Below are 25830 nucleotides of genomic sequence, written 5' to 3'. Positions count from 1 at the left end.
GGAGAATAATACTGGATTTAAAAGTGTGGGTTTTTACATTTTTTAAAGCTTGTTTATTTATTTTGAGTGTGAAAGAGAGAGAGGGAGGAGCAGAGAGAGAGGGAGAGAGAGAGAGAATCCAAAGCAGGCTCCTTCTCAGTGCGGTGCCCAACGTGGGGCTCAGTCTTCCAACCACAAGATCATGACCTGAGCTGAAATCAGATGCTTAACTGACTGAGCCACCCAGCCGCCCCTAAAAATGTGGGTTGTATGATAGGTCAAGGTATTTTCTAAGAAATGGCTAGAGAAACAAATGGTAAAGATAATCATGGAATTAAGGGTTGTGGAAATGCTTTGACATGGGAGAGAGTTATCTTAAACACACTATTGCTTGGGAATAATGACTGAAATAGTATGATTGCAACTAGAAGAAAATATGGCCACAGCAAAATCATGACTGTAAGAGCATTGACAAGGAGGGGAGAAAATTGCCAGTATATGATGGCAGGAAAATATCTCCGGGGATACCAGTTCATTTTAATTAACTTGACTCTCCCATTTCCAGGCTGCATCCCCTGTGCTATAGGGGGCATGCATGAAATCATTATTTCACTACATCTTTCCACTCTGCATGGTAGACTCCATAATCCAATTTCTACTATTACTTCTCCCCTGTGCTTCAGCTTAATTATCTCCTACTATCTGTTTCATGTTACTCTTTGAATGTTTCATTATTACTTCAAATTAGGCATATTTAAACCTGAAATTATCATCTTTCTCCTTGAAGTCAACCATTAAGTGTCTATGATTAAATTTCTCATCCATATTGTAGGTGAACAAGTACTATGACCTCTTTTAAGTAGATTTTATACTTGTACCTTCAGTTTGGCAGCTAATATAATACTTTCCCCAATTTCTTGTACTCTTTCACTTTATGCAGCCCTTCTCAATCTGTTGACTATATTGCCTACCATATAGAAGAGGCTAATGCCCATTTGAGATTCTTTAATTAACTACCTGTGCATTAAATCTAGTCTTTTACACATCATTCTCTACCTCTTTACACATCTTGTGAGATATAAGTACTTTGACTTTTTTACTATATCCTACTTCTTAATCTCAGATTTTTCCTACCCTAGGTTCTATTTCCATCAGTTAAATCCCCTATTTTTTATTTAAAGAAATTAATGTTTATTTATTTTTAAGAGAGAGAGAGAGAGAGAGAGAGAGAGAGAGAGAGAGAGAGAGAGAGAAAGTGGGGGAGGGGCAGAAAGAGGGAGACACAGAATCTGAAGCAGACTCCAGGATCTGAGCTGTCAGTCCAGAGCCTGATATGGGGCTCAAATTTGTGAACAGCTCATGACTTGAACCAAAGTCATATGCTTAACCAACTACACCACCCAGGCACCCCTACCCTTTCTTTTATATATTCAATATTCTCCATGGTAAAGATGATTTTGTTTTTTCTTAGAATTTTTGTTTTTTCTTAAAATAAAATCTCCCCTTACACATTTCATTACATTAAGACAGTATTTTTTTTAACCTTCCCAATATTGCCAAAGTTCTTAGTAGATAACTTTTACAAACAGTTGTAAATCACTCTTTAATCTTTGCAAACTGGTTTCTACTTCCAACACTTTGCATGTCATACATGGCCTCCTAATACAGTTCTGACCATGCATCATCTAAATCTAAAATGTAGTTGAAAGTAAAGACTCTCTAGAGAAACTTTGTACTTGTAAATAAGGACACAGGAATCATCTTCATTGAAATGATGGCTGAAGATTGTGGAACACAGAATTCTTTGCTTAAAACACCTACTTCTCTAGAAGGATTCTATTTCTTCACTCTTGGGGAAACAAGAGTTTTTGGATGAAAATGCCTTATCCTCATCCATCTTGTCCTCTTTATTGATCTAGATTTCATTATTCTCTAAATTTCTAGCAACAACATCTTTTATTGAAGTCATTCTTGATATACTCTTCAGATACACTATTTTGTTCTTTAGAGCACATCTGTATTTACTAGTAAAACACTTAACATAAAGTGGTGAAAGGATCACAGTTTTAGCATAAAGATGATTTCATAGTGAAGGTATTTGAAATCTTATCTGAACTTTTATTATCTGACTAAAGCAGAGACTCCCTAAAATACAGCTTCCACTAACTTCCTTCTGAGGGAATTTCCTATAAATTCCAGGAAGGAGACAGATTGCCCATCCACTAGATGGTTCCTACTTTCTTAGTGAAGCTCTAACTGACACACCTCAACACACACACATATACACGCTTTTACATTAAATTGGTATATAAACCTTTACCTCTGGGTATTCAGCAGGTTACTCATTACTGAGTAACCCCTCCATGCATATGTAAATAACCTTGCCTTTTCTCCTATTAATCTATTGTCAGTTCTGTCACAGCCACCACCCTCATCCCCTTCAAATATAAGTAGATAGGGGAAAAATTTTCCTCCCAACAGTGGCACACGCTCTGTATGTTTTCATGAAGGTGTCCTTTCCTTCTCTGCTTCTTCCCTCTTTTCCTCCTGTACTTCACCCCTTCCTCCTCCTCCTCTTCCTCCCCCTTGTAAATATCCTTGACAGCGCAGACATCCTGTTTACTACTATACATCTCTAACACTAAACACAATGACCTAATCACTTTCCTGACACTTCTCATAAAAGTCAGAAATGGCCTCCAACTGGCCAAATTCAACAAAAGAACATGCAGAGAGAGAGAGAGAGAAAGAAATGTTAGAAATTAAATACTGTAAATTAGAAGAAGAGAAGTGGTCTCCCTAGTTTATAGTTACTCCCCTCTTCTCCAGCAACTGATGCCAAGATGATACAGATTGTGATTGATTCAGGGTTCAACACCACTGATTTTGGCTGGGCAATCAGAATCTTGCTTTTTAGAAATTTGGAATTGGATCTAATAGATTAAATTTTCTGTAGGTAACTGGCCAAATAGTATTTAAGCTTGAGAACTTGGCTTTCCATATGTTCTGGAAAAGCAAGGGAAATGAGTCAGCAGTAAACAAGGGAAACATGAGAAGCAATTATATAGAAGAGATGAGGTGAGATGCATACAGGAATTTTGGACTGCTTGTTCATCTGTGCCTTTAGTACGTTCCTGAATCTGCTGAATTCTTACTCTTAAATTCTGTAAGAAATCCCTATATTCTTTAAGAATTTTTTTTCTTTGTAAGGAAGCAGAAGTTGGTTTTTGTTAGTTTCAGACCAGATGGTCCTAACTAAATATTCCAACATAACATTGCTGTTTGTAGCCATCTGTACTAACTCAGAATCTTGACTAGAGTAAGAAAAAAAAAACCAAAGTAATAATAATATTAATAACAATCAATAAAAGAAAATATTTGTTATTATTTGCCAAGAAAAAATAGCTCATATGTAGAAACTCATTAGTAGAAACTAATGTTTAAAGAACTATTATTGTTTTGCAAAATAGTTGACTATAACAGTGAAATATTAAACTTTGGGGCGCCTGGGTGGCTAAGTTGGTTGAGAGTCAGACTTTTGTTTTCGGCTCAGGTCATTATACCAGAGTCATGGAATCAAGCCCCACGTTGGGCTCTGTTTTGAGTGTGGAGGCTGCTTGAGATTTCTTGTTCTCCCTCCCTCTTTATCTCTCCCCAGCTCATGCTCTCTCCCCCTTTCTTTCTCTAATATATATATACATATATATATATATATATATATATATATATAATATCTATATTATATCTATAACATATATTATACACAATATAATATATATTATACATAATGCATATATTTAATATATATATTAAAATTATTAAACAACTTTAAAGAGATTCTAAAACTCTAGGAAAAAAAAAAGAATCATCTGATGAGTTTGATAAGATGCAGAATCCATGTTCCAGGATTCATCCCCAGAGACTGATGAATGGATCTGCTCCATTATTCATAAGGCTCCTATACCTCCTACAGTGAGAATAAAGACTATGTATCAATGCCTATTATTTACATTCGAATGACATAGTTGTTTTTAATGGTTAGTATTGCCATTTTCATATATATATATTCATTCATTTCATTCATATGCTTTATCTATAATCTTTTTGAAATTTAGTTTTGTTTTTAATATGCCAAAAATTTGTTACACTTGCCATCGGGTATTATATAGTAGGAAAGTAAAGTGTTCTGGGGTGAGCTATATGAAGAGAGTTCTTAAAAACAATAGCTCAACAAATGTTCACAAAAGGTTTCCAGCTATTTTCCTCTTAACTCCAGTTTAGGGCAAAATACTAGCATTTAATAATGCTTCTTTTAATGCTTTCAGTCTGTGGACTCAAGGCTGTGCAGCCTATTAGCTTTGTGTAGATTTTTATATTTATTTTGCAAGGTCGCTTACCGTATGGCTTAAAATGAAGTCGTTGTGTTGAGTTATCAATACAAATATTTATATTAAATTTAGTGTTAGAAAAAAGCTGACATGGAAATGCTGCAGTAGTGCTCCAGATCTTCCCTGAATTCGAATTAATGTCAGCTGCATGATATGTTTCTCTTATCCTGAAAAATATATGGGAAAAAATACTTAGGAGAGATTGTAAGAAACTTCATGTTCAGTTTGCTTTAGATTTAAAATATGGAAACAATCAGCACGTGATTGGTGGTACAGTGCTATTAACTAGGCCAGATTGGTAAAGATTACAATTATACCAAGACAACCATAAAAGACTGTTCTTTAGATTTCCCCAGGAGCATCTCATTTGAAGCAATTAAGAATATATTGGCATTTATCAGGCATGAAAACTGACTCTGAATCATGAAGACTTCCTTCATTGACATTAATTTTGAAGCTGAACACCTCCCCTTGGTTTTTGCTAACTTTCTCAAGCTGGAAGTCACTCATTTTGATTAAAGGATTTTGGTAAATAAATTATCTTCTTTGTGTTCCATTGGTAAATACCATTCTTGGCTCAAAATTTTTGGTTTTTACACAAATCTCTGGATTTTACATAAGTAATTTAGCCCAAAAGACATTTGCACAAACTGAACAATTCCTTCTTGTTCTAGTGAGTCAGAGAATTGCAAAATAGTTTATCCTTGGAGCCAGAAGCCTTGAGTTTGAATGCTGACTCTTCCCTTTAGTAATTTTATTGTCAGAGGCAAGTTATTTGATCAGTTCTTTTGATTGTACAATTAAGGATATTTGTATCTACTTCAAAGGTTTATGGCAAGGATTACAAGTGAAAACGCATGTGAAAGAGTTTCGTAGAATGGAAGCATATACCCATGTAATGTATCATAACTATCATATATTATTATAGCTGAATCCCTTTTGATTCATGTTATTACCCACATGTAGAATATAACATAAGATTATTTGCAAGTTAGATATTTAAAATGCCTTTGATAATGAATATGAAATTATGTTTTTTGTTAATTGTTCAGACATCTAAATTTTGTAGTGCTATTCCTGAAGAGAACGTTATACGTTCTGTGTGTAGAATGTATGTCATACATTCGATGTAATGTGTCAATAGGAATTACATCCTTAGCATTCATTCTCTTTGTGCAGCATTAAAGTAGTGCCATGCTCACTGAGATAGCTTAATTTCTATGCTGTTAAATTCCACAGAAACAGCCCCTTCTTGAGGGGCCTGATAAATGAAAAAGTGCATGGGCTGGTATGTGCCAGAATCACCTATTTCTGAGTCCCATCCTCATATTTGCTGATTCAATAGATCTGTGGAGGAATCTTCACTTCCCCTACTAACAGTTTTCCAAGTAAGCCATTACTGCTGCTGCTCCATAGCTACAGTTTGAAAACCCATTGTTCAGGATAAATATTTGGGCGTCTCTCCTCTCTTATACCCGAGGATAAAGGTCTAGACTCCAACTTCTGGTGGAGGAGTTTCATGATTTAGTATTCACCATATGATAGGATACTATTCCACACATACATGATTTAAGCTTCTCCTGTTTTTCAGGAAATAAATTTAAAATGAAAATTTATGACCTATTCTTTCCTAAAACTTTGCTGAGCATCTACTGTGGCCAGAACTTTGCATATGCTATGCCATTTTATTGTATTTTTTACAAAAATGTGACACATTGCTTGAAAGATGTGGCTTAAAAGCATGTCAAAAAAAGAAACCAGATCCAACAAGTTAGAGACGCTCTTTAAAGGGTATATAACAGGAATATTACAAACATTTTAGGTATGTTTAAATATTAAATAAAAAGAGACTAAACTGGATACATAAATCCATTCTATTATGACCCTCTTAAAAAACCTGGCTTTCAAACTCAATTTGGTCTTCTTTTGAATTAAGAGGGGTTGGACAGTGCCTAGTACATAGTAGATCTTCAATATGTTGTTGTTGGATGAATAGTATGTGTAAAAAATAATTAGGCATTTATAAATTTAATCATTTTATATATGAGCATACATCAAAAAGGATTATTGAAAACCAAGATAAGTATGTGTAAATATAACCTATCTCTTCCTTTCACTACACTAAAGTTTATTATTATTTGGTCATCTGTTTTAGTTTCATGGTTACTTTGAAAGGAACCATTGAGAAAAATTACATTTAGGAACTCAGAAAATGCACCATGAGCTAGTGACAAACCATCACATAAAGTATTTTGTGTCACTATTACATCCACAAGAAGACTTCATCTGAGAATATTACATTATGTTAAAAAAGGAAGTGATGGGAAGGACTAGTAATAAGTGTTTTGTCAATGGATTTATACTGAGTGATATCTTGTGATATTAAGATGAGCTATTGCTCATGCTTAATGGGTAGAAATGATCATATCTTAGATATAAAATGTCAAGTTCCTGGCAATGCTTGTCAGTTTGTGACAGTGAGTAGTTTATTCCTAAAAGAATCAATATTGATATCTTTAAAGATGCTAATTTAGCAATCCAAAGAGTCATTTTATTTTATTTTTCTGTGAGCAAGAGTGAGACATTAATTATTAAATATTTTCATGGATTTGAGCTGCGAGGTTTAGTTTAGTTTAGTTTAGTTTAGTTTAGTTTAGTTTTTTTGTCTGTATGCCTTTCAGTTCTTCCAGCAGGGTTACAAGCTTTTTAGGACAGAGACCTTGCTTTTCTGTTTGTTTGTTCCACTTTTGAATCTCTCTCATGCATGGACTTGTTATTAGTCATTCAAATAGCCTTTAAATTAATTATTAAATAAATGATTCCAGTCTTTAGTCCCAAATGATCATTTAGCAGGAAGATGCTATAGCTGATAAATAAGTTAAAGTTTATTTATATGTATATTTATTATTTTTATAGTAGCTATAAATAGATAAAAATTAAGAGAAGGAAAATGCATGAATTTTTCAAAGCTTTTGGGAACCCTAGCAGCAGAAGAGATGGGCTTATATAAATTTTAACTGCTAATAAGAAATTGGTCTTAAAAAACAGAAGCTAGCTTTATATTATAAGTTCATTTTAAATAAGTAAAAAGGGGACCAGTGATGTTTTTGTAATATCCTCTAATGAACAAATTAGTTTTTCAATGGACAAACACCCATGCATTTGTTCATTATTCTGGAAATTCATTCAAGGTAAGATTTAGTTATTAAAAGGAGGGCAGTCTCATCATTCTAAATAGTATATCCCAGGTAGGAAGGATAAATCTATGCTAATTTGGGACAGAGCCAGAGAAGTCAGTCAGTTATGCCATTAAATAAGAAATTAATTCACTGCAAACTAAACTGTCAACAAATAGCAAGGGCAGGTCTGAAATCATTAAACATTTAACTTTAACTGAATTATCAAGAAAATAAAATGATTTGACTAAAAACAACAAAAACAATACTAGAAGTTAATCAATGAACTAATTTGTCATGAATTTATATTTTTCACTGTTAAAATATATAAAACTTTAACATTTTGTATTCAAAATTAATCAGTTCAGTGCTGTTATAAAATAGACAAATTTATGCCGGCACAGAAATTTCAAAGTTTCATGAAATAGCAAGACTCACTTTTTTACTTCGTCGCAGAAGGAGGCCAGACTCTTATTACTGCCTTGAGGTACTTCAACCAGCTGAATAGAACAACCTGTCAGCTTAAAATAAAAACTGTCAAATTAATATGGTTTGATGTGGAGAAAACATTAATACAATTCTACATTTTTAATTTTGTTTTAAAGAGTCTGTCCTAAGGGCACCTGGGTTGTCTCAGTGTTTGACTCTTGGTTTCGGCACAGGTCAGGAGCTGGCATATTTGTGGGTTCAAGCCCCACATCAGGCTCTGTGCTGACAGCCTGGAGCCTGCTTGAGATTCTTTCCCTCTCTCTCTGCCCCTCCCGCACTTGTACTGTCTCTGTTTCTCTCACAATAAATAAATAAACTTAAAAAAAAAAAGATTCTGTCCGGAAGGAAGAACTTCCCGTCCTATGGTCCTTCTAGCTGGATTTAGAATCAGATTGATGTGAGACAGATTAACAGGAGAAAATCAAATTTAACAGGCATATATATGTATGTATGGGGAATCCACACAAGAGATTCCAAAGACAATGAGGCAACTTGAAGCTTATTTGAGCTAAAGAGACTGGTAGGAGTCTGTGAACACAAAGGGGAGGAAAGCCATTCACAAGAAGATGAAAAGATGTGTTTGAAAACAAAGGTTGCCTTATTTTCTAGATAAATTCCTTGGGTAAAGGGGAGTCTCTGTTAATAATTCTCTTCTTTCCAATGTAAATTCAGGCAATTATGAGGGAAGCAAAGTTTTTCCTGCATCTGCTGTGTATTTATTACTTTCAACTTGAAATAAACTTTATGCCCAAGTGGCACATTTTGGGTTATCCCATCCTACATCCCTTCAATTCATTCTGTTTTATTTATTTATGTATGTATGTATGTATGTATGTGGATTTTTTAGGTGAGGTAATGCATACAGAAAAATGCATGAATCTTAAGTAATATAAGTTTTGAGGAATGTATACAACTGTGCTATCAACAGCACAATAAAAATATAGAACATTTCCATCACTTTAGAAAGTTCCCCCACATCTCCTTCTATCAAACTACATTTATTTGGTAACTACTATTCAGATTATTCAGATTTCTAACATCATAGATTAAGTGTGTGTGCTCCTTTCTGGTTTCTTTCACTTAAATGATACATATTTTTAAATTTTTCTATGTTGTCACACATCAGTTGTTCATTTTTTATTGCCAATTAGTACTATTCTATTGATGAATATTTCACAGTTTCATAATTTGTTTATCTATCTTCCTGTCAATGGACATTTGGGGTGTTCATAGTTTTTATAAGGAAAACTATTAATTTTTACATACAAGTATGTATAAGGACCTGTGTTTTATTTCTTATGAAAAAATCCATAAGTGACTGAGTCAGAAGGTGGGTACATGATTAACTTAAATGGAGTCATTTTTGTTTGTGTATATTGAAGCTATTATTAGGTACATAACATTTACATTTGTTGTATTTTGTTGTAATACATTACATTTGTTGTATTTTCCTGATGAACCTTGTTGTCATTAAGAAATGACCCTTTTCTTTCTCTAATAATGCTCTGCCTTGAACTGTACTTTTTCTGGTATTAATTAATAATAATAATAAAATAGAGCTTTTTGTTTGCTGATCAAAGGCTACATCTTCTGTTTCATTTATTTTCAACTTATTTGTGCCTTTCTTAAGTTCATCTGTTGTAGTAGTAGTTACATTTCTTTTATCTAGTTTGTCAATTTTTCTCTTTTACTTAGAATGTGTAGTCCATTTATTGAGTATATTTACGGATATTATTGGATTTAAGACTGCCATATTCATTTTCTTTCTATTTGTTTATAATTTATTTTTCTATTTTTACTTCCCTTCCTTTTTGGTTTATTTGATTTTGTTTTCTTATTTAATTCTGTTGGATTTTTAGGTTTTCTTCTCAGTATTATTTTTTTTTAATAGCTGTACTTAGAAATGACTATATGCATCCTTAACATATCATGGTGTACTTAGAATTAATACTGTACCAATGCAGTTAAAATGAATGTAAGAATTCATAATAGCTAATAATGTTTACCCCTTCCATCCTTTATGCTAGGTTGTCATGTATTTTTCATCTCTCTATATAAAATAACTCTCAGTTAAATGCTGTTGTTTGCTTTAAACAGCTATCAAAATTTAAAAGTAGTTTTTCCTATTTACTAATATATTTACCATTTTTACTGCTCTTTTTTCATTTTTAGATTCCATCTGGTGTCATTTTCCTTGTACTCAAAGCACTTTAGTATTTTTGTGTGCATGTTAGCTGGCTAGTTTCTCTCAACATTTGTTTATATGATATCTTTATTTTATGTTTTGAAGTATATACTCAATTGATACAAAAGTATAGATATACATACATACATATATATGTATATATATTTTGTGTGTGTATAAATATGGATATATATCCTTTAAAATGTCGTTCCATTGTTGGGGTACCTGAGTGGCTCAGCTGATTAAGCATCAGACTCTTGATTTCGGCTCAGGTCGTGATCTCACGGTTCCTGAGATGAGGCCCGTGTTGGGCTCTGTGCTAACAGTGCAAAGCCTGCTTGGGATTCTCTTTCTCCCTGTCTCTCTCTGCCACTCTTCCACTTGCAGGCATGTGCTCGCTCTTGCTTTCTCTCTCTCTCTCTTTTCCCAAAATAAATAAATAAACTTAAAAAATAATTTTAAAATGTCATTCCATTGTTGTCTTGCTTCCATTGTTTCTGATAGAAATTTGCTTTAATTCCGATTATTGTTCTGCTGTGTGAAATGTTTTCCCTCTCTGCTCTCTTTTAGGATTTTCCTTTACCTTTTGTTCTCAGGTATTTGAGCATGATTTGTCTACATGCGATTGCCTTTGTATTTACTCTGTCTGGGACTTGTTCAGCTTCTTAGATCTATAATTTGACATTTTATACCAAATTTGAGAAATGGTCAGACCATTATTTCTTTCAGTTGGTTTTCCTATTTTTCCTCTCCTCTCCACTAGCATTCCAAAATTGTCCATATTATCAGCTTCCTTGTCACATAAGTTTGAGTCCTTGCTCATTTTTATATAATCGTTTTATTTTCTCTTCTTTAGTTTGGATAATTTTTCTTATTTTTCTTATTTTTCTTTCAAGTTTACTATCTTCCTCTCTGTTATCTTCTATATGTACACCTAGTGATTTTTCCATTTCAGATACTGTGTTTGCAGTACTAGAAAATGCATAGTCTTTATTTTTTTGTGGTTTCTAGCTTCCTCTTGAGATTCTTCATTGGTCTACTCATTATGTCCATCTTTTACTTTATCTACTTCAACAGTGATAACCACCTTAAAGTCTCTGTTAATTTCAACATCTGAACTATGTCAGGATCTCTTTGAATTGACTGGGTTATTTTCTTGATTGTGGGTCAAAATTCTCTGCTTCTTTACATATCTGTGCATCTATTATTATATGTTCAGCATTATAGATGACACACTATAAATTGTGTTGTCTTTTTTACAAAGTATACAGTTTTTCCCTGGAAAGCAGTTAAGATCTTTTTGGTCTCTTTAGCCTTTATTTTATTTTTTGTCAGGCCATATCTATTTTGGCAGGTGCAGCATTCACTCTAGAGTATATGTTTAACACTCTTAAGTGCTAGCTTTGGGTATGGGGTGCCTGGGTGGCTCAGTTGGTTGAGCGTCCAACTTTGGCTCAGGTCACGATCTCATGTTTCATGAGTTCGAGCCCAGTGTCGGGCTGTATGCTGACAGCTCAGAGCCTAGAGCCTGCTTTGGATTCTGTGTCTCCCTCTCTCTCTGCCCCTCCTCTGCTCATGCTCTCTCACTCTTAAAAATAAAGAAATAAATAAACATAAAACAAAACAAACAAAAAGAGATAGCTTTGTGTAATCTCAATTGAATGCCTGAACTACTACTCAGCTCAGTGCCTTCTCTTGCTAGGTTAGAATTAGAACTTATACTACATAACTTGTACTTGTGTGTGCTAAACACAACCACTTGTCCAAAAACCTACAGTAAATCTCATACAGGTTTCTGACTCCCGCCCATTGCATACCTCCGCTGGCACTCCGCCTAGAACTGCAGGCTGTGCCTGCTCAAACTTAGCGATATTGCTGCTCAGACTGGGCTTTACTAGCCTGCTCTGCAAGCAAGAAAGTGCCCCCATGAGGAAGTGAGGATGATGCAACACTGCGGTGTTTATCAAAATGATAAACTTTGGTAAAGTTGACCTCAAGGACGGTGTCCTATACAGCCTTTTGTTCAGTATCTGAAATCAGGAGAAGTTATATTCTAAGTTATATTTTGCCTTGATCATAAATAGATGTCCCTGAAATTCATTGACTTAAAAATTTTTTTTAATGTTTATTTATTTTTAAGAGAGAGAGGTAGAGTTTGAGCAGGGGAGGGGCAGAAAGAGAGGGAGACAGAATCTGAAACAGGTTCCAGGCTCTGAGCGGTCAGCACAGAGCTCGATGCAGGGCTCGAACTCATGAGCCATGAGATCATGACCTGAGCCAAAGTTGCTGCTTAACATACTGAGCCACTCAGGTACCCCAAATTCACTGACTTTTAATTCAGATCAGTTGAGTTGCTACCTCCTCTCAAGTGCCTCAGAATTAGGTTTTCCTCTCCTGTGAACTCATTCTATCTGTTATTTTACTCTGTTGCCATTATTTGTTGGCAAGTTAATTTGAGCAATATGCTATTTCTGAATTCAAGTGTCATGTCATTTCTTTGCATTCATTATGCCTAGTGTATCATGTATATTTTAAGAATATGATGGTCGTTGAATAAATGAGGAGTCCTTTTGCTTCACCCTGTAAATTATAGCTGCAATAATGTTTCATTTTTTTTTTACTGTTTACTTCCAGTTTCGCTTGGGTCTAGACTTAGTGTAAGCAGAGAAATATTCAAATATTATACAAGAAACTCTGTGGTAACTAAATTGATTGGAGAACTACTGATGAAACCATTAGGATGAAGTGCACAATTATTGCTTAATTTCCTACTCTTGGAATGATCCCAATAGATGTTGCCTGCCAACAGCATAATTTAGGAGTCTCTGGGTAAAAGGACATTTTTCCTACCATAATGATATAAAGTTTTAATTTATGACAGTATGACTCAAAAATATCAATCAAATGAGATGTATGTGTTTTTTATGTATGCATAATAATACAGTAAGAATCAAAATTACTTTCATCAAAATTTCCAGTTATATTTTTTATCAAATAAAATGTAAGGACTGTAACACTTTATTTAGTTTTGATGAAATTGGAACTTTAAAATGATGTACCGTTTTAATTTTTTCTTCAGAAAAAGTCATTAATTTAGGAACACAGAATTTGTGAATAATAAATTATTTTTTTACAAATAACATCAATACGTTTTCCTATTAAGGTGAATGACCCTCATTACCAAATTAATCCAGTACATTATTGAATGATTCTTTCAGATTCTTTTTTTTTTTTTTAGGCCAACTTATGTGATACATACATACCTCTGTATTCTCTGGCTGTGTACTTTCCCAGGTCCTGGGTGGAAAAGAACCTTCAGAAAGCATCAGAGAATGTTTCACAATGTTCATATTTCTACTTCTTTTATTCTCTTCTTTTGGCATGAAGTTAGTTGAGAAGGATGGATATGTAGAAGGGATGCTACTTTCAAATCCTATGTGGTAGTTACGATTTTCATTTTCTGATTCTCTCTGTGAATTAATTTTATCCAGACTAGTGGATGATGGAGCTGAAATATTTATTCTGTAATCATCACCACCATGATATTTTCCTATGGGGTTTCCACAAGAGCTTTGTTTGTTCATATTTTCAGGATTTGGTAGCACAGAGCGCCTAAAACCAATTACTGGTGTTTTCCCAACTTGGTGACAGGAGAGTTCTGAGGTCTGAGAAGTTAATTCATTCAAGGGTATTTGGTGTGTTTCATGTAATGAATGCCTTGTTGAGTCCCAGTTTGGTGCATGGGGTACACAAACAGTGTTTTCTTCAATTTCACTCTGATAGAATGGAATTTTAATCCTGATCTCATCTACTAGCTGATCAAAACCCAGACTGACGTGGCTAGGGAAAAAGGACTGATTTACAGAGTGAAATTCTTGGTGCTCATGCTGCTCTTCATGTGATTCACTGGTATTTAGATCTGTTTTCCAACAATATGCCATTTTTAATTTTATGTAACTGAGAGGATTGATTCTGCTCCAGATATTGACTTGGTGATATTATGAAAGATGTAGGAATTTTCCTAGAAAAAGCATAAAAGAAAAAAAATTCTTCGATTAATGAGAAATAAAAGAACCTGCAAGAAAGGAATATGATGAATAAATATAAACAATTGTTTTGAAGCTTCTCCTTAGTAAATGAAATGATTCATGAATAATCTAAAACTCCATTAGGTTTCACAACATTAAAGTCTGTTGGGGGACTATTGACTTTAGATTTGTGAAACCCCTATAAGCAAAAAATAAGTCCACATGAATTATGACAGGAATTATGACAGGAATTTCATGAATCAATCAAAAGTCAAGGGGAATCCCTTTGAATTCCTTTACCTACTGAAGATCCGGTCATCATAGAATCATTATCTCCCTCTGTATTCAATCATCTACAAGCATGCTAGCATGTTAAAGTCTCTTATTAGCTAAACAGTCTCTTTGATGAGCAATTGCTCCATTCCTAGACATAGTTTTAACTTTTTTCTTCTTTCCATAACCAGTTATCTTGTGGGTTGGCTAGACTCTTTCTTCCCCTTCCCAAAACTCTTTAAACAATTGCAAACTTCTTTCAACTTCTCCAAAGTGACTTTTCATTAAATTCACCAAAAACTTCATGTCAGTAAATTCAGTTGACATTGGTCACTTTCTATTTTAATTTATCTCTCTACAATATTTGATTCCATTCACCATGCTTCTCATTTAAAAGTTTCTTGCTTTCTTACTTGGACTCTCTCTGATACTACACTCTCTGAATACTTCTGTGTTTATTCTTTCTCAATGACTCCTTTGCCTGTTACTCACTTTGCACCTGACCCTTGTCAGAGCTTCTTTACTTCTCAATTATTCTCTCCTTCTAAGTTATTTCATACTTCCTGTGGTTTAAAGTGCCATTTCTATGTCAATGGCTCCAGCCTTGACTATTTTTATTACTACCTTCTCAATATTTTCACTTGGAAATTTTTCTTGACCTCCAAAAGAAAGTCTAAAACTTGGATCATAGTCATCCAAAAACCTGCTCCTATTCCAGTGTTCTCTGTGATGGAAAACGACTTGACCATCAACTCCGTTGCTCAGACCAGAAACCAGAGTTTCATCTTTAACTCTTCCCTCATTTTTATCTTCAGTATAAAATAAACTGCCAGTTCCTGTAGGATATCTTGCTCTCTCTGTCTACCACCACCACAATCTTGGTCTAAAACTTTTTTCTTCTCTCCTGGAATGTGGTGTTATCTCTGAAACTACTTCTACATTTTCTGTATCCATTCCTTGTGTCCTATAATCCACTTTTTAATATTTTAATGATATGCTTAAAAGACTCACCGAGTATCTCCTCTGGATATAGCTTTCCAGTGGTTTTAGTGCTGCCTTAGGATAACCTCTATAGATGTTACTTATGTAAGATTTCTCTTTCCCATTAATTAGATCATTAGACCATGTTAACCTTTCCCACTTATAGCTTAGTACCTAGAACTTTGGTTTACTCAGTAAACCAAAAGTTTGGTTTACTGCTTGTTTGTGTTTGTTGAACAGATGATTTAATAAGTTACAAAATTATAATTGAGTTATAAGAAAATGAAATTAAAAAATATTTGTGTCACTCATATGAATTGATTAATACCTTTCACTTTTATGAGTTTATTCCCTTAATAATTATTTATATGTGTTAAGAATAAAAAAAGTTAAAAGGATAATTATGATAGTGATTCACCATCAAATATGATTCTTTATCAGTGTTTTGCAATGGCAACTGAATTTTTTTCCTTTAGTGCTAAGATTTACTTAAAACTCATAATCCCCTAAGAAATAAGTGAATCAGATTTATTGTACTACTTTGCTCAAGAAATTGAACTGATAGATTTGGCAAAAAATATTTCAGTTCAATCCAGTCAAGAATTGAACTGACAGGTTTGGGAAAGACTTGTAAGAGATATACACTTTTAAGAAGTGTATAGAATGAAGTGTTAACCAAAAAAAAAAAATGTATAAATTGTTATTCTAAGCTATCCTAATTCATGGGTCACATTATCTAGCCACAGTCTCTTTTTCAGGAATTGCCATTTTTTAATCTTCACATTAGTAGTGAATACTATGGTTCATTAAAACAAATGAGACTCCTTCATCTGTCTCTGTCATGGAACTCAGGATTGTCATTGGTATGAATTTAACTCTGACAACCAGAGTCAATATCCTGTTACAGTCTTCCTTAGACCAGGCTGCTCTATCTTAGCTTAAATATGATAAATGTGGCTATATTAAAGTGACTTTAATAATGTGACAAATAAAACCCAAACCCAGCAAAAGGAAGGGAATAAGAAAGACTAGAACAGAAGTAAGTGATACACAAACTAAGAAAGCAATAAGACAGATTAATGAAACAAGTTCTTTGAAAAGATCAGCAAAAAACAAAATCACTAATGAAAAAAGAAAAATAACAACAAACATTACAGAAATACAGTTGTAACAGAATGTTATGAAAATATACATGCCAACAAATTAGACAACTAAGAAGAAATGGATAAACTCCTAGAAACATATAATCAAAAGTAAAGAAGGAAGAAGTAGAAAATTTAACAGACCAATTAACAAAAATGAAATGAGAAACAAAAAACTCTCCAAAAAGAAAAGTCCAGGACCAGACGGCTTCACAGCGAATTCTACCAAACATTTAAAGAAGAGTTAACAACTATTTTTCTCAAACTATTGCGAGAAGCATAAGAGGAAAGACTTCCAAACTCATTCTGTGAGGCCAGTATCACCCTTATACCAAAACCAGATAAAGACACCAAAGAGAGAGAGAGAGAGAGAGGACTGTAGGCCAATATCTCTTATGAATATAGATGCAAATATCCTTAACAAAATATTAGCAAACCAAATTCAACAATATATTTAAAAAATCACACCACGATCAAGTGGGATACAAGGGTAGTTCAATATTCACAAAACAATCAGGGTGGCTGGGCGGCTCAGTCAGTTAGGTGTCTGACTCTTGATTTTGGCTCAGGTCATGATCTTGCAGTTTGTGGGTTCAAACCCCGCATTGGGCTCTGTTTTGACAGCACAGGAGCCTGCTTGGGATTTTGTTTCCCTCTCTCTCTCTGCCCCTCCCCTGCTTGCCCTCTATCTCTCAAAATAAATAAATAAAACTTTAAAAATATGAAAAAATATTCACAAAACAATCAACATGATATGTCACATCAGTAAGAGAAAGAAAAACCATATAATCATTTCAACAGATTCAGTAAGAGCATTTGACAAAGTACAAAATCTATTCATGTTAAAAAAAACCCTCTGCAAAGTAGGTCTAGAGGGTACATACCTCAACATCATAAAGGCCTTATATGAAAACCCACAGCAGCATTGTACTCAATGGGGAAAACCTGAGAACTTTCCCCCTAAGGTCAGGAACAAAATAAGGATGTCCACTCTCAACATTTTTATTCAACATAGTACTGGAGACCCTAAGCACAGCAATTAGACTACATAAAGAATAAAAGATGCAAATTGGTAAGGAAGAGGTAGAACTCTATTTGCACATTACATGATACTTTATATAGAAAACCCTAATGACTCCAACAAAAAACTACTATAACTGATAAATGAATTCAGTATAGTAACAGGATACAAAATCAACAGAAATTGGTTGCATTCATATATACTTATAACAGAGAAGCAGAAAGTGAAATTAAGAGAACAGACCTACTTGGGGCCCTGAGTGGTTCAGTCAGTTAAGTGTCCAACTTTGGCTCAAGTCATGATATAACAGTTTGTGGGTTTGAGCCCTGCATCGGGCTCTGTGCTGACAGCTCAGAGCCTGGAGCCTGCTTTGGATTCTGTGTCCCCCTCTTCTCTCTGCCTCTCCCCTGCTCACTCTCTGTGTCTCTCCATATCATATAAAAAATAATTTTTTTAAAAGAAAACAATCCCACTTACAATTGCATCAAAACCAAAAAATATATCTAGGAATAAATTTAACTAAAGAGGTGATAGACTGTACTCTGAAAACTATAAAACACTGATAAAAGAAATTCAAGATGACACAAAGTAATGGAAAGACGTGCCATACTCATGGGTTGGGAGAATATTGTTAATATGTCTGTACTCCTCGAAGCAATCTATACATTTAATGCAATTCCTATCAAAATACCAACCACATTTTTTTTACAGAACTAGAAAAAGCAATCCTAAAATTTGTATAGAACCACAAAAGACCTTGAATATCCAAAGCGATCTTGAAAAAGAAAAACAAAGCTGGAGGTATCACAATCCGAGACTTCAAGTTATATTACCAAGCAGTAGTAATTAAAACAGTATGGTAATGAAATAAAAATAAACATATACATCAATGGAATAGAATAGAAAACCCAGAAATAAACCCACAATTATGTGGTCAATTAATCTTTGACAAAAAAAAAAAAGAATATTCAATGGGAACAAGGCAGTCTCTTCAACAAATGGTGTTGGGAAACCTTGACAGCTACATGAAATGTAATAAAACCAAACTGCTTTCTTTTACCATACACAAAAATAAACTCAAAATGATTAAATACCTAAATGTGAAACCTGAAGTCATAAAAATCCTTGAGGAGAGCATAGGCAGTAATCTTTTTAGCATCAGCTGTAACATTTTTCTAAGTATGTCTCCTGAGGAAGGGAAACAAAAGCAAAAATAAACTATTGGGATTACATGAAAATGAAAAGCTTCTGCACAGTGAGGGGAACAATTAACAAAACTAAAAGGGAACCTCCTGAATGGGAGAAAATATTTGGAAATGACATCCAATAAAGATTTAGTATCAAAAATATATAAAGATCTGATAAAACTCAACAGACAAAAAAAATAATCCAATTAAAAAGACATGAACAGACATTTCTCCAAAGAAAGATGGATAAACACACACATGGAAAGATGCTCAACATCCCTCATCATAAGGAATATATAAATCAAACTACAATGAAATATCACCTCACATCTGTCAGAATGGCTGAAATCAAAACCACAAGAAACAACTATTGGCAAAGATGTGGAGAAAAAAAAAATGCTCTTGCAGTGTTGGTGGGAATGCAGAGTGGTGTAACTACCATGGATAACAGTATGGGAATTCCTCAAAAAGCTAAAGATAGAACTATGCTATGATCTAGTAAATACTGAATATTTACCACCCAAATACAAAAACACAATGGGGGTGGGATAGAGGGGAAAGTGGGTGATGGGCATTGAGGAGGGCACCTGTTGGGGTGAGCACTGGGTGTTGTATGGAAACCAATTTGATAATAACTTATATTTAATATAAAAAATAAAAAAATACAAAAACACTAATTCAAAAGGCTATATGCACCCTTATGTTTATTGTGGAATTATTTACAACAAGCCAAACTATGGAAGCAGACCAGTGTCCACTGATAGAGAAATGGAGTGGTATACACACACACACACACACACACACGCACACACGCACACATGCACACACACAGAGAGACACACACAGTGGAATATTTTTCAGCCATAAAAAGCATGAAATATTGCCATTTGTAAAACATGGGTAGTGCTAGAAAACATAATGGTAAGCAAAATAAGTCACTCATAGAAAGACAAATATCACATCATTTCACTCATATGTGGAATTTAAGAAACAGAACAACCAAAGGGAAAGAGAGAGAGGGACAAGCCAAGAAACAGATGTTAACTATGGAGAACAAACTGATGGTTACCAGAAGGGAGGTAGGTGGGGAATTTGGGGAAATAGAGCATGGATATTAAAGAATATACTTATCATGGTGAAAAAAAATCAATGATAAAAAAGAATTTAATTTAAAAGTGAAAAAAATGCAGCGCCTGGGTGGGTGGCTTAGTTGGTCAAGCATCCAACTCTTAATTTCAGCTCAGGTCATGATCTCGTGGTTTCATGGGTTCAGGCTCTGTGCAGGTAGCATGTGGCATGGAGCTTGCTTGGGATTCTCTCTCTCTTTCTTTCTCTCTGCCCCTTCCCCACTCATGCTGTCTCTGTCTCTCTCAAAATAAATAAATAAAACTTAAAAAAATTTAAAAACAAAAAAATGTGATTTTCGCTTTATACATTAAAAAATAAAGTGACTTGTAATTTTTAGTGGCTTCAAAGAACTGATAGAGTTTTTTAAATTATTTTTTAATTTTGTAGAGCCATTAAAAGAGGTCTTTAAAGGTCTCAGTGGTCTGATCATGAAATTAAAGTTTCCTTTAGACTGTACCATTTGTTGTTAATAATAATAGTGATACCTAACATTTTTTGAGACCAACTCTGTGCTACTGCTCTATATACATGTACATGTTTACGTGTATTAACACATTTATTTCTCGTTTCAACCTGGGATATTATTATTACTACTTAATAAATGAGAAAACTGAGGCACATAAAGGTCTCCAAGTTGTGTTTACAGATTTGTTATAAGCAAGGATTAAAGAGAGGCATATGGGGCTTCTGCACAGCTCAGCCAGCTAAGCATCCAGCTCTTGGTTTTGACTCATGTCATGATCTCACGGCCCTGAATCGGGCTCTGTGTTGACAGTGTGGAGCCTGCTTAAGATTCTTTCTCCGTCTCTCTCTGCCCCTCCCCTGCTCTTTCTCTTTCAAAATAAGTAAACAAAAACAACATCTAGAACATGGCTGAATTTAGACACTGCAACACAGTATTAATTCAGCTCAAACTCTCTCTAATGAAGAGTTGAGAACTTTAAAATTTTTATTAATAACTATTTTTTCAAGCATTTCTCACAGCACTAAAACTTGAAATGGGTTAGATGCCTCTCTGAAAAATCTCATCATCATGAGACAAAGGAGAATGAGAAATACCTGTATTGAAAATATAATAAAAAAACTTCCAGATTCACTTTTTCAATATTAAATTTGGTGATTTTAAGGAATTTCTAATAATTTTAAATCCCATCTTTACCAACACAATCAAAAGCTAAATTATTTCTTAGTTTATAAACAAATAGAAACATTATTTGGTACCAGCTGGCAATGTGTACACTCTGCATTATGAAGTAATGAATAAAATAATTGAAACTCATATACCTTGACTTTGAGGCAGAGCTGTACATACAGATTAGAAGCAATTACACCATAATTGAGAGAACATGGCTGTCAGTTCCTGATTCAAATAAACTCTTCAGAACCATAAAAAATATGTACAATAGGCAGAATAGTGCCTCCCCAAATATCTCCATGTCTTAATACATGAAACCTGTGAATATGTTAGATTACATGGCAAAGAGAAACTAAGGTTGCAAATGGAATTAAATTTCTTAATCAGCTGACCTTAAAATAGGGAGATTACCTGAGTGGATTCAACATAATCACAAGGATCTTTAAAAGGGGAAGAGGGAGCATTAAAGGTCAGAGTGATGCGATTTGAGAAGAACTCAACCTTCTTTTGCTGGTTTTGAAGACAGAAAAAGGGGCCAGAGTTAAGGAATTTGAATTTTTTCAATATTTATTTATTTATTTATTTATTTATTTATTTATTTATTTATTAATATATGAAATTTGTTGTCAAATTGGTTTCCATACAACACCCAGTGCTCATCTCAAAAGATGCCCTCTTCAATACCCATAATGTTTATTTGAGAGAGAGGGAGAGAAACAGAGAGAGAGTGTGTGCAAGTAGGAGTGCGGAAGGAGAGGGAGAAGGAGCATCCCAAGCAGGCTCTGGGCTGTCAGTGCAGAGCCTAATGGGGGACTTGATGCCATGGACCGTGAGATCATGATCTGAGCCAAAACCAAGAGTCAGATGCTTAACCAACGGAGCCACCTCGGTGCCCCTCAAAGAGCCTGTAGAAAGAAGCTAGAAAGCAAAAGGAAACAGATTTTTCCCTAAAACAGCCTCCAGAAAGGAACACAGCCCTTCTGACACATAGACTTCCACACAATGAGACTATTGTATTTCTGACCTACAGAATTGTATGACAAATTTGCCTTGCTTTAAGTCACTAAGTTTGTAATAATTTGTTACAGTAACAATATAAAATCAATACAATGTGCAAGTTGGAAGCTGCTTCCTAATTGATTGGAAAATCAGAAACCAGAAGTATAGCAGACAGCACAAAAATAGTCCTCTAGTCTTCGTTGGCACATTCAGCTGAATTTAAACAGGATATTTAAAAGATGTCAATCATGAAAACTTAGTTTACTGCAATTGCATATAACGTTCCATTCAGTTAAAATTTTCAGAAATCAGTTTTCATTGAGGGTTAGTTACTCATTTGGCCTCAAGGAAAAAGTGCCAACAGAACTTAGGCACCTATCAGAGAAAAGGCTGCCCCTGTCAGCTGTTTCCATTTACTAAATCTACAAAGGTACAGATATCATCCAAATAAGCCCAGTCTTGGGGTTACAAAACCGCAACAATGGGAACAAAAATATTTATTTTACCGAAGAACAAAGAAAATGTCCGAAAGTGTCTGCTCTTGATTCAAAAACTTCTCTACACTACTGAATGAATGTATCTATACAGCAGACATGAGAACGGTAGGGGAATTAAATTACGAGGTTGAAGAAAATGATCTTTATTTCAGAGAGCAAGTTGTAGCCATTGAAAATGTACCAGTTTTTAAGGTGTATATAAATGTCATGGAAGATCAAGATTGTGGCAACATAAGACATGTTAAAGTCTAATCAAGCCAAACCATCTGTATTTTCAGTAAGGTGGAGGGAAACTCTGCAGAGCTACGGAGCTAACCTGGTTCCTGAAAAAAAACTCTTGGCTGTAAGGATGATCTGAAATTACCATCTTTCTTTATCATGCAGACACAGAGATGCTCATATTTTAGCTAGACATAAACTGGAACTTCCTAAGCTCACTTTGCTGTATAAATACAAATAAGACCACAATGAATTTTTTTTATATATATACATATATATATATACACACACATATATATATATATACACATATATATATGTGTATATATATATATATATATATATATATATATATATATATAATTTACACTATGTCTAGTTTGGAATTGGGTGATGACAAGGTAAACGTCTTATTATTATCATGAGCTATGATAGTATTTTCACCTAAGTGGAGACAAGAGGTGCTTGGGGAAAACATTACTTTCCAAAAGTCTCTATTAGGTGCCTTTTTACATGAATAACTGACATTTTCTTATACATGTATAATCCTATAGAAGCCTCACTTTTCATTAGACTGCCTAAAGCTTCTTGTATACAAAAATTTGAAGCTGTTATTTATTTATTCTTGTTTTGGGGAGATACTGACTTGAATAAATGAACTCATTTATTCATACATCTACAGATGACCCTTGAACAATGCAAAGGTTAGGGATGCTGACTCCTCCTACTATTGATTAGAAGCCTTACCAATAACATAAATGGTAGATTAACATATATTTTGTATGTTACATGTATTATAACTGTATTCTTAAAAAAGCAAGCTAGAGATAGGCAAATGTTACCAAGAAAATAATAAGGAAGAGAAAATATATTTTCAGTACTGTACTGTACTTATTACACAAAAAGTTTAAGTCCTTTGTTTAAAAAATGAATCATCTGTCAGAACCTACATCAATATTGTCTTGTGTAATACAACACACTATAGATGTTATACATGTTATTAACACTAGACATCAAAAATAAAAGATAACGTGAAAAATTCATATTTTTCTTCTCCCGGATAGGACACTTTCAACTACATTAAAAACCTTCCCAAGCAGATATCTTTTCTCCTCAGTGATTTTCTTAATGCCATCTGGGAGCTGCTCCTTCTTGATCAGCAGAAGCTGCTTCTCCCGTTATCTTGACATTTTTTTAAAGACAAACTTATTTCTAAAATTATCAAACCATCCTTTGCTGGCATTTAATTCTCCAGCTTTAGGTCCTCCACCTTTCTTTTGCCTTAAGTTGTCATATGATGACTTTGCTTTGTCTTGAGTCATATTAGACATAGCAATATATATTGCCTATGTAAGGTATACAAGTATGCCTGCCTTTTAGCAATCCTGCTGCCACATAAAAGCTGCACTTTGAATATGAGATAAAAAAATATTTCACAAAAAGTGCCAAGTTTTTGTGTCTGCTGGTGTAGCTTCAGTCATGGATTCACAAAGTTTCTTTCTTTCATTCTTTTTTTTTTTTTTCCAGTAGTCCATATATTGGATTCATTCATTTCAAAATGGTGGGCACCTGTAGCTGTAGACCTCCATCTATAATACATATCAAGCAATTCAAATTTTTCTTGTAATGTCATGACTGTTCTCTGCATCTTGGGAGAAATTCCAGCATCACTGGTGACACTTTGTATGGGCCCCATGGTGTTATTCAAGGCTTATGATATTATACTAACCACGATGAAAAATATGTGAGAATCTCAAAAGATCACTTTTTACTGCAATATGCAGTTTACTGGAGAGACCAATTATTCACATGGAAATGATTAGCATCACATGGTATTTTAAGTGGATATTTGCAACACTTGAGCTCACCACTATAGCAAGAGGAAGTGTCTATGAAATTATTATAGTAATACTGTGTGTAGTATAGTTAATTTTATGATTTAATATTGTATCTTTACATTTGTTTACATTTCTCTCAACTGAATAGAGCCATGTGTGGTTTGTAAGTGTGTGTGTGTAAATTTTGATAAATTTTGACTTTTTATAATGGATTTGTGAATATATTATGGTAGTAAATAATAAAAAATACCTATATCTACATATATTTTATGCATTCATAAGATGCCTAATTTTTTCTTATTTTTTCATCATTCCTAGGCTATGCAGCTCAACTGTGATTTTTTCCAAATTGTCACAAATTTCCAAAATTTTTTCCAATGTATTTATTTTTAAAAAATCTGTGTATAAGTAGACCCATGTAGTTCAAACCTGTGTTTTTCAAAGATCAGCCTATTTACTCTTTGAAGATTTAATTGTTCAGTACCTGTTTTTTAAGTATATTTTGTCTTAGGCACTGTACAAAACACTTAGAATACAAAAATGATCAAACACAGCTCTTACCCTCAAGTAGGTAAATTGTGTCTAAATTTATAATACAAGTTTATAATACTATACCATGTGAGAATTACTTTAATAGACACAGGCCTAATTTTATTTGGGGGAATTTTATGTAGAATACTGTTAAGCTTATTTTGCCTTAGAAAAAACAGAAGTAAAATTCATGAATAACATATTTAAGACTTATATATTGTGTATGTTTTTGTTTATATTGTCCAGTACATCAGAGATAATTTCTTGCAAGTCATTGAGACCTGGTTTCAAGCATGTTTTGATTCCTAAGTCTTGTTAAAATTTTAGTCTGAAACATGATAAAGCAGTTGAACCAGTAATTCATTCAATTCCTCTGAGTGTATCTTAAGAGTAAATAAGAGAATGAAAAGTATGTAATGCTGGATACACAAATGAGTAATTCTACCATCCCCAGTGCCCTTGAGATAGAATCAGAACTGAAGGCATCAGAATGAACTCATGAAGTTTTGCTTTTTGTTTTTGTTTTTTTAATCTTTCTCTCTCTTTTTCTGTCTCTATATATCTACAGCTTTCTTCCTTGGAAAGGCCTAGAAAAAAATGTCCATCTCAATATCAGTGAGCATCCCTAACATCC

The 25830-nt window shown here is 33.9% G+C and overlaps 1 protein-coding gene across 5 annotated transcripts in view; it reads right to left on the bottom strand.

Annotated features, from left to right (window-relative positions):
* Positions 1–17321, bottom strand: part of PIK3C2G (phosphatidylinositol-4-phosphate 3-kinase catalytic subunit type 2 gamma) — a 331821-nt gene extending 314500 nt beyond the window's left edge. For 4 of the 5 annotated variants that reach the window (XM_053225894.1, XM_015074667.3, XM_027035648.2 and 1 more), the window contains exons 1-3: positions 13481–17321; positions 7982–8064; positions 4377–4534 (exon numbers count right to left, since the gene is read on the bottom strand). In XM_053225894.1, the coding sequence (XP_053081869.1) occupies positions 4377–4534; positions 7982–8064; positions 13481–14158 (919 nt within the window). In that variant the 5' untranslated portion in view covers positions 14159–17321. The remainder of the gene's footprint in view (positions 1–4376; positions 4535–7981; positions 8065–13480) is intronic. The other variant, XM_015074666.3, reaches the window with a different exon arrangement.
* Positions 17322–25830: the final 8509 nt, after the last annotated feature.

The sequence above is a fragment of the Acinonyx jubatus genome, chromosome B4, assembly GCF_027475565.1.
Source record: "Acinonyx jubatus isolate Ajub_Pintada_27869175 chromosome B4, VMU_Ajub_asm_v1.0, whole genome shotgun sequence".
Taxonomy (NCBI): Eukaryota; Metazoa; Chordata; class Mammalia; order Carnivora; family Felidae; genus Acinonyx; species Acinonyx jubatus.
This window is presented reverse-complemented; position numbering and strand designations above follow the sequence as displayed.